This window comes from Sarcophilus harrisii, chromosome 4, assembly GCF_902635505.1.
Source record: "Sarcophilus harrisii chromosome 4, mSarHar1.11, whole genome shotgun sequence".
Taxonomy (NCBI): domain Eukaryota; kingdom Metazoa; phylum Chordata; class Mammalia; order Dasyuromorphia; family Dasyuridae; genus Sarcophilus; species Sarcophilus harrisii.
Genome location: NC_045429.1, coordinates 427531532 through 427541965, shown reverse-complemented (window position 1 = coordinate 427541965; position 10434 = coordinate 427531532). Strand labels below are relative to the sequence as shown.

The 10434-nt window shown below is 42.6% G+C and overlaps 1 protein-coding gene across 1 annotated transcript; it reads left to right on the top strand.

Annotated features, from left to right (window-relative positions):
• The first annotated feature begins 492 nt into the window (after positions 1–492).
• HRNR (hornerin) lies at positions 493–8299 on the top strand. The gene is made up of 3 exons (XM_031967559.1): positions 493–572; positions 1456–1609; positions 3319–8299. The coding sequence occupies exons 2-3, from the start codon at positions 1478–1480 to the stop codon at positions 7201–7203; spliced, it is 4017 nt and encodes a 1338-aa protein (XP_031823419.1). The 5' UTR covers positions 493–572; positions 1456–1477; the 3' UTR covers positions 7204–8299.
• The last annotated feature ends 2135 nt before the right edge of the window (positions 8300–10434 follow it).

The window sequence follows — 10434 nt, the reverse complement described above, 5'->3', positions numbered from 1 at the left end:
TTCCTATGGTTCCACTTGACATCTCCGTGACCCAGATCCTGATGCCCTTCCCTGGCCTTAACACGCCTTTATATAGTGTTTCCTCTTCTCTGACTAGAAGCTGACTTGGGGCAGATGCTGTTTTGTTGTTGTATTTATATAATAAACAGAATGTTTTTCATTTATTCATTGAGGTAGAACTCATGACCCATTTCCAATTCGAAATTCTGTAATCCTATAATCTCATGGCCCCTGCCTTCATCAAAGGTATGAAGCTCATAGAGGTTCTTGTGTAAAACACCCTAAAACAATGATAGGTGGGAGCTAATTTTGGCTCAAATTGGGGAGCTCCTAATGTAATCATAGATGAGTAGGTGAGGAGCAGTTAGCTTGGTTAATATTGTTGGTGACAAGGGTGGAGAAAGAGGGGTGGCGCTGGGTTTGGTTGAAAATGAATCAGGCCATCCCACATAAAGGGAGTCACCACCCTGAGATGGATGATTAGCCCCAGTATAAGAAGCCCAGTATCCCAGACAGCTGATACCCTGCAAGCTGCTTCTATCTCCATCCTCTTTGTTCCTTTGGTGAACTAGGTAAGTGAGGACTTCTTCCATCTTGTTAGGACTATAGGCACTTAGTGTTGTAACAGGCATAAATCTAGGGAATGGGGTGATTAGAACAGGAACCCTGAACTGGTACCAGAAGATCAGGGTTCTGATTATAGCTCTTCCCCTTAATAGCTGTGTAACCTTGGGTAGGTAAGTGGCACCATAGTATATAGAATACTAGGACTAGAGTCAGGAAGACCTGCGTTCAAATTTGACTTTAGGCACTTGCTAACCATGTAACTGTGGACAAGTCATTCAACCACTATCTGCCTCAGTTTCCTCATCTGTAAAATGGAGATCATAATAGCACTTACCTCTCAGGTTTGGCATGGAGACCAAATGAGATATTTGCAGAGAGCTTAGCACAGTGCCTGACACATAGTAGGCACTTTATAAGTACTTATTTTTTTTCCTTTTTCTTTCATCTGCCCCTTCCCTTAGACATGTCATTTGAACTGTCTGAGTCATATTCTCCTTATCTGTAAATTGAGGGTAGGGAACAAGATGATCTCTAAGGTGCTTTCCAGCACTTCTCTGTTAGGATGCCAATAGGGGCCTATAAGAGCATCTGGGAGCTTTGTTTTCCCCTCCCTTTAAGGCCATCCTCTGGGTAAGAGTTAGTTTTGCTTCTAGTTCTGTCTTTCATGACTTCCTCTGGGACCTTGGAGCTTAAGATCTCTTGGACTGAGTGTTTCATTGCATTGATGAGGAAGAATTTCCCTGCTCCATCTTTCCCCATGACACAGTTCAAAGGGAAAACAGATAAGATGGGAAATAAATTCAAGAATGTTATTGTAGAAAATTGTCACTTGAAGCCCCTTAAAGAATATGAAAAATGACAGTAAGGGGTCATGTTTTCCCATTCCAGGTCTATTAAATTGTGCACCAAGATGTCTCATCTCTTGGCAAGCATCTCCACCATCATGGATGTTTTCTACCAATATTGTGACCAAGATGAGGACAGCATGAGCCAAAGTGCACTGAAGGAATTTCTGGAGAATGAGCTGCAATGTATTCTGAAGGTAAGTTTTCTATTAAATGCAATGGGCTGGGACAAAAGGCAGGTGTATTTTCTTTGATTTGGTATTTTTCATATTCAGCCATTCCTAAAAAGAGGGAGCTGGGTGGTATAGTGGATAGAGTACAGGAGAGAGGAAGTTCTTATTGTTGTGGCTGAGTGATTTTCTAATAGTACTAAAACCTTAGTGACCCCATTTGGACTTTTCTTGGCAAAGATACTGGTTCGTCATTTCCTTCTCCAGCTCATTTGACAGATGAAGAAACTGAAACAAACAAGGGTAAATGACTTGCCCACAATCACATAGTTGATAAGTGTCTGAGGCCAGATTTAAATTCAGGGACTCCACACAAGAGGAGGAGTACTCTATCCACTGCTCTACCTACTTCCCTGAGAGGGAGGGAAAACTGAGGTCAAACTCTGCTTCAGACATTTACTAGCTGTGTGATCCTGAGCAAGCTACTTAACATGTCTCAGCTTCAGTCTTTTTTATCTGTAAAATGAGAGAGAATAGCATCTCCCTTATAGGATTATTGGGAGATATATGTGTATATTCAGAAGAGAGCATATATAAAGTGCTTTGCACTCTCAAAGAAGTATATAAAATCCTAGTTAACACCTGCTTCTAATTAGTAGGAAGCAAAAAATTCACATATTCAATATTCCATCTGAGCCCTCTAAAGAGCATTCTAAAATTAAATACAGCAATGATAATTTCTGATGTTTAGTGAGGTAATAGATAATGAACCAGCCTTGAACCCGCAAAATCTATATCCAATTCCTCACTAATACATATAGGCTGTGTGATCCTAAACAAATCACATAACTTTGAAGTACTAAAAAAGTACTACAACTAAGACTATGTATTGCTCTGTATTGGTAGAGGAGATAATAGTCTACCTATTCATTGAAAGCACACATTCTGGAGAACTAATTGGTGGAGTAGATACAGCAAAGGCCCTATAGTGAGAAGGACCTGAGTTCAAAGCCAATATCAAATACTTACTAGCTGTGTGACCCTGGGCAAATCATTTAATCATGATTGCCTCTGGAAGGAAGGAAGGAAGAAAGGAAGGAAGGAAGGAAGGAAGGAAGGAAGGAAGGAAGGAAGGAAGGAAGGAAGGAAGGAAGGAAGGAGGAAGGAAGGAGGAAGGAAGGAGGGAAGGAAGGAGGGAAGGAAGGAGGGAGGGAAGGAAGGAAAGAAGGAAAGAAGGAAGGAAGGAAGGAGGGAAGGAAGGAGGGAAGGAGGGAAGGAAGGACATGGGAGAGGAGGGAGGAAGGAAGGAAGGAAGGGAGGAAGGAAATAAGAAAAGGAAGGAGGGAGGAAAAAGGGGAAACTACACATTCAGTAGTTTTCAAAGGGCCATGACAAGATGAAGAGGAAAGTCAATCATATTTGTTGATTGGTGATTCCCAAAGACTTGATACAAATTTAACCTATTGTTTCTGTTGAAATCATCATACTTCCATAAATTGTGTCTTATATATACTCATTCTCTTGCTCAACAGAATTCCCACCTAATAACTAATGCTATTTGTTCCCTAAATATGACTGTCTACGGACATTGAACAGAGTAACAGCAGGGTAGCAGGGACTTATTAGAGTCCATCTAGGTACAACTACATGCACCAGTGCCTAACACACCTTCATTTATTGGGGATGTAGTCATTTCAGATGCATTGGAAGTATTTTTGCATCTTGTTTTTGTACAGAATCCAGGAGATGCTGATACTGTGGATGTCTTCATGCTTAATATGGATCATGATCGTAACAGAAGAATAGATTTTACTGAGTTTTTGTTGATGATATTCAAGCTGACAATGGCATTCAACAAAACCTTCAAGGAAGAATATTTTCATCATCATCATGAGGATCAGACTGAAGGAGAAGAGGAAGAACAAAAAGGGGGAGAAGCAGATGGATTGAAAAAAAGAAAAAATGAATCTAGAAAAAAGGGCCCATCAGCAACTTCTGAAGAAGGAGAAAGTTTCAGTAACCCTCGGTCCTCAAGCACAAGAAGTTCTGGCTCCAGACAGTCATCTAGCTCTGGTCAACATGGGTCAAGATCAGATCATTCATCAAGCAACAGGGGTCATGGATCTACTGGACGTCAAAGGCATAGTTCCCATACCCAGCAGTCCTCCAGCTCTGGTCAACATGGCTCACACTCAGATTCTGGCTCAGGCTCTGAATCTGACTCAGAATATGGCTCAGGTCAGTCCTCAAGCTCTAGGCAACAGGGTTCAAGATCAGGCCATTCCTCCAGGTCTGGGAGACATGACTCAGGCTCAGCTCAATCCTCCTCTCAGAGAAGACATAGGTCCAGCTCAGGTGAGCAATCTGGAATTTCTCAAGATCGAGGACATAGTTCCCATCAGTCCTCTAGCTCTGGGAAACATGGCTCTGGTTCAGGCTCAGGCTCAGGCTCAGGCTCTAGGCAGTCATCTAGCTCTGGTCAACATGGGTCAAGATCAGATCACTCATCAAGCAATAGGGGTCATGGATCTAATGTAGGTCAAGGTCATAGTTCCCATTCCCAGCAGTCTTCCAGCTCTGGCCAACATGACTCACACTCAGATTCTGGCTCAGAATCTGGCTCAGGTCAAACTTCAAGCTCCAAGCACCAGGGGTCTAGATCAGGTCATTCCAGCTCTGGAAGACATGGTTCCAGCATCACTCATTCCTCCTCTCAGGAAAGACATAGGTCCAGCTCAGGTGAACAATCTGAAACTTCTCAAGATCAAGGACATCATTCCAGTTCCCATCAATCCTCCAGCTCAGGAAAACATGGCTCTAGCTCCAGCTCAAGCTCTGGCTCTGGCTCTGGCTCTGGCTCACAGTCATCTAGCTCAAAAAAACATGGCTCAAGCTCAGATTCTGGCTCTGGCTCTAGGCAATCATCTAGCTCTGGTCAATATGGATCAAGATTAGATCACTCATCAAGCAACAGGGGTCATGGATCTAATGTAGGTCAAGATCGTAGTTCCCATTCCCAGCAGTCCTCCATCTCTGGATCAGGTCAGATCTCCTCTCAGAGAAAACATAGGTCTAACTCAGGTGAAGAATCAGGAAGCCAGGTTTGTAGAGTAATTAGTTTCAGCTCCATTCAGCCTTCAAGTTCCAAGAATAATGACTCTGACACTGAAGCAGGCTTTGGCCAGTCCTCTAGCACTAATCAGTATGGCTCAGGATTAGGTCAGTCATCTACTAGAAAGGGACGTGGATTTGGTTCACATGGCAGGATAGATATTCCCGTAAGAGAGGGGCATAGTTCCAGTTCCCAGCAGTCCTCTGGCTCTGGTCAACATGGCTCATACTCAGATTCTGGCTCTGGCTCTAGGCATTCATCTAGCTCTGGTCAACATGGGTCAAGATCAGATCATTCATCAAGCAATAGGGGTCATGGATCTAATATAGGTCAAGGTCACAGTTCCGGTTCTCAGCAGTCTTCAAGCTCTGGCCGACATGGCTCACAGTCAGATTCTGGCTCAGAATATGGCTCAGATCAAGCTTCAAGCTCTAAGCGCCAGGGGTCTAGAAAAGACCATTCTTCCAGGTCTGGGAGACATGAGTCAGGCTCAGGTCATTCCTCCTCTCAGAGAAATCACAGGTCCAGCTCAGGTGAGCAATCTGGAACTTCCCAAGATCAAGGACATAGTTCCAGCTCCCATCAGTCTTCTAGTTCTGGGAAACATGGCTCTAGTTCAGGTTCAGGCTCAGGCTCTGGCTCCAGACAGTCATCTAGCTCTGGTCAACACGGGTCAAGATCAGATCATTCATCAAGCAACAGGGGTCATGGATCTACTGGAGGTCAAAGGCATAGTTCCCATACCCAGCAGTCCTCCAGCTCTGCCCAACATGGCTCACACTCAGATTCTGGCTCTGGCTCTAGGCAGTCATCTAGCTCTGGTCAACATGGGTCAAGATCAGATCATTCATCAAGCAACAGGGGTCATGGATCTACTGGCGGTCAAAGGCATAGTTCCCATACCCAGCAGTCCTCCAGCTCTGGCCAACATGGCTCACACTCAGATTCTGGCTCTGGCTCTAGGCATTCATCTAGCTCTGGTCAACATGGGTCAAGATCAGATCATTCATCAAGCAATAGGGGTCATGGATCTAAAATAGGCCAAGGTCACAGTTCCGGTTTTCAGCAGTTTTCTAGCTCTGGCCGACATGGGTCACAGTCAGATTCTGGCTCAGAATATGGCTCAGATCAAGCTTCAAGCTCTAAGCGCCAGGGGTCTAGAAAAGACCATTCTTCCAGGTCTGGGAGACATGAGTCAGGCTCAGGTCATTCCTCCTCTCAGAGAAATCACAGGTCCAGCTCAGGTGAGCAATCTGGAACTTCCCAAGATCAAGGACATAGTTCCAGCTCCCATCAGTCTTCTAGTTCTGGGAAACATGGCTCTGGTTCAGGTTCAGGCTCAGGCTCTGGCTCCAGACAGTCATCTAGCTCTGGTCAACATGGGTCAAGATCAGATCATTCATCAAGCAACAGGGGTCATGGATCTACTGGAGGTCAAAGGCATAGTTCCCATACCCAGCAGTCCTCCAGCTCTGGCCAACATGGCTCACACTCAGATTCTGGCTCTGGCTCTAGGCAGTCATCTAGCTCTGGTCAACATGGGTCAAGATCAGATCATTCATCAAGCAATAGGGGTCATGGATCTAATATAGGCCAAGGTCACAGTTACGGTTTTCAGCAATTTTCTAGCTCTGGCCGACATGGCTCACAGTCAGATTCTGGCTCAGAATATGGCTCATATCAAGCTTCAAGCTCTAAGCGCCAGGGGTCGAGAAAAGACCATTCTTCCAGGTCTGGGAGACATGAGTCAGGCTCAGGTCATTCCTCCTCTCAGAGAAATCACAGGTCCAGCTCAGTTGAGCAATCTGGAACTTCCCAAGGTCAAGGACATAGTTCCAGCTCCCATCAGTCTTCTAGTTCTGGGAAACATGGCTCTGGTTCAGGTTCAGGCTCAGGCTCTGGCTCCAGACAGTCATCTAGCTCTGGTCAACATGGGTCAAGATCAGATCATTCATCAAGCAACAGGGGTCATGGATCTACTGGAGGTCAAAGGCATAGTTCCCATACCCAGCAGTCCTCCAGCTCTGGCCAACATGGCTCACACTCAGATTCTGGCTCAGGCTCTAACTCTGGCTCTGAATCTGACTCAGAATATGGCTCAGGTCAGTCCTCAAGCTCTAGGCAACAGGGTTCAAGATCAGGCCATTCCTCTAGGTCTGGGAGACATGACTCAGGCTCAGCTCAATCCTCCTCTCAGAGAAGACATAGGTCCAGCTCAGGTGAGCAATCTGGAATTTCTCAAGATCGAGGACATAGTTCCCATCAGTCCTCTAGCTCTGGGAAACATGGCTCTGGTTCAGGCTCAGGCTCAGGCTCAGGCTCTAGGCAGTCATCTAGCTCTGGTCAACATGGGTCAAGATCAGATCACTCATCAAGCAATAGGGGTCATGGATCTAATGTAGGTCAAGGTCATAGTTCCCATTCCCAGCAGTCCTCCAGCTCTGGGCAACATGCCTCTGAACATGGCTCAGATCAGCTTTCTCTGAAGAGAAAGCAGGAATATTTCTAAGAGTAGCCACCTTCTAATCCTAAAGGATCCATGTTCTCCCTCTTCTAGTTAATCAGATTTGGTGGCCTATATCCTATACCTCTGTGATTCTTCTTTGATATATGGATCCACTTATGGGAGAGACCTATTCATTTTTTCACTCTGCCTTTTTGACAATTATATGACCCAGTCCTTTATCATAACACTTTTTTCTGGGGTTAGCACAATCCTTTTAAAAATTCTTCTGTTCTATGTAGAATTTTATGCTTTTCTTCCTACTTACTTTTGATTTCTTTTAGCTATATCATTTAGTAATGTAGCTTGTTGATTACTTGATTAGCTAATCAAGAGGGGAATAAATGAAAGAAGCTAAACAGAGTCAGGGATTGATTGGAAAGCCAAATTATGAAGTATTTGGGGTGTCTGGTATAACAATGGTACTGTTCTTCATTTGAGAACTCGATTTATGAAACACCTTTGTGATTGTGAATTGATATTATGGGCAATCAATAATCTCTAAGGAGTTAAAAGATAGTTGAATAGATTCCTGGTCTTTAATTCTAAAATCGCACTTCCAGTCCTGTGTTCCAGATAGAATGCTATACTGTGGGAATAAGAAGTAAGACTATAAAAGCAGGGAAGCATCTTCAGTACTTTTGAAGTTCACAATGGTGATAAAACCCTTATTCCTTAGAGTATTTTCATAAGAAAACCAACAATCTTTAAGAGAATTTGGAATTATGCCCTTCTCCCTCAGAAGCGGACGAAAAGAGGTAGTTGAGAGACAGTAATGTCTCCCATTTTGATCCAAAGAGCAAAAATGTGGGCACTAACAACATTAAAGAATGTGCATTCAGAAACTATTGTAAATTTGAAATATAGAGAATAATTTCTTCAACTTCTGATTTTAGACTACCTCTTCCTTTCACCAAACGTTACACTTAAGAGAATGGTATCTATGAGAAGGGAAGAGAAAATGTATGTTATTATCGTGAAGCTCTTCTAATTGGCTATAATAAATTCAAGATTATTGACTCTTAATTGTTATAGGACATTTGGTAAATTTTTAAAATTGAATTTCAACATAATTGACAATAAACAATTGATTATCAAATAATATGATGTGTATCTTCTCTGCTTCAAAATAATACTCAAAAGGTATTGATTCTGCCCAACTGTGGAAAATAAAAGTTGGAAAACTGGAGAAGGAGTGGAAGGCAATACCAGGTAGCTAGTTATAAGAGATGAGTCATGATCTTCCTGAAAGAAAGGTCATGAAAAAATTCATCCAGGGGTAATCTTCACACATAATATAGTGCATACTTGTATCCAAATGGGTGCCCACATTACTCAGTTGCAGGATACTTAGCCTTGGAGGCATTTGCAGCAGAGGAAGAGAGAAAAGACAAAGAATGAGAAGGCAAAAAGCAATCTAAAAAAAAAAGAAATAAAACTCACAAGCATAAAAAAATGGATAAAAACTCATGGAAGATAGGAAACATATAAGATGTGTCTGTGTTTGTATGCATATGAACATATACATATTATATGTATATGTATAATGAAAAATGAACCCAAATTTGGCAATGAACAAAAGATATATCTATAGCTTCCCCAAAGATCATCATAAAAGAGTAAGATAATCTAGTATTGTTCCAAGTAGAAAACCACTTTTTTTTGTTTTTTATTTAGTTTCCTTTAAATCTATGGAATAAAATAAACCTTTCCATAAAAGAGTATGATAAAAAGAGATAACTGCACATAAACCCACAAATCTATTATGTACAACTTGCTATTCCTTTTAAATATATAGTAATGTAATCAAGTAAATTTGTCCATCCCTCACCCTAAAGATGGCAACTATTAGGCAGAAATATGTATTCCATGTAATGTCATTCGATACAGACTTCTATTAATCATTATTCCTATGGGTGCAGATAGAATCTTCCTTCATGTGTCTGTGGTTAGATTATTTATAAAAGTCAAAATGATTTATTCACTCAAAGTTGTTCTTAAAACAATATTGCTGGGACTTCTGGCCAACATGGCAGAGAGGAGGCACACATCTCTGTAAGCTCTGTGTTTTCTCTCAAAATTCATTTCATGACAAGCTTCTGAATTAATGCTTGACTGAAAAAAAAAACCCCACAAATAGTTACCAAGAGAAGACATCCTTGAAATTCGCTAGGAAAAGTCTGGTTTTGCTCAAGGGCGGGGACGGTTTTAGATCGGGCACAGGCTGAGGGCAAGGCAGCAGCAGCAAGAGTGCAGCAGGCAGCTCACAGGTGAGCAGACCGGAGGGGGGGTGGGGTGTGATCTCAGCCATCTCTGCAGGGAGAGCTTTGCTACAGGATTGGATACTTTGCCCTGGCAGCAAGCCAGTAGCCCAGCAGAGAAGCTAAAAACACGGGGGGTGAAGAATACAACCCCAAAAAGCTAGGGTCTCTCAGGATCTGGCTACCCCTCCCCCACAGTGACTCAGCATGCTCTCCGAGTCTCAGAGCACAGGCACAGCACAGCCATTGCTGTCCTGCTAGTGCCTCACTGCTGCCCCCCACAGTCTGTAGAGGAAGCGAGGTAACACCACCCAGCCTCCCCCCCCCAAAAAAAAAAGCAGATTCCTTTGGGGTTTTTTTTTCTTTTTTTCTTTGCTAGTTTGTCTTTGATTCTTCTCTGACAAAATGAGCGATTTAGCAACATCCACATTAAAGGGTCGAAGGACCTGGAATATGATATTCTGAAAGGCTAAGGAACTCGGGATGCAACCAAAAATAACTTACCCAGCCAGAATGAGCATCTTTTTCCAGGGAAGAAGATGGACATTCAACGAAATAAGCCCTATTCTTGATGAAAAAACCAGAATTTAACAAAAAGTTTGATCTACAATTATAGAACTCAAGAGAAACCTAAAAAGATAAAAAGAAATCTTGGGAACTATATTTCTGCTGTAAAGATGTATAAAGAATACATGTATACCTTGTTCTAGAAACTAGAGGTGGAAAGGACATTGTACCAGAAAAAGGGTAAAGTGGGAGTACTACATCTCATGAAGAGGCAATGGAAACCTATTGTATCTGAGAGAAAGAATGGAGGGGGATGAATATAGTGTGTATATTACTGCCATCAGAATTGGCTTAAAGAGAAAAATTTTAGACATATTCGACTTATGGTGAAACTTCTCCCACCTCAATGAAAAGTGGGAAGGGAAAAGTGAAAAGGAAAGGAATAAGCTTAAGCAGAAGGGAATACAGA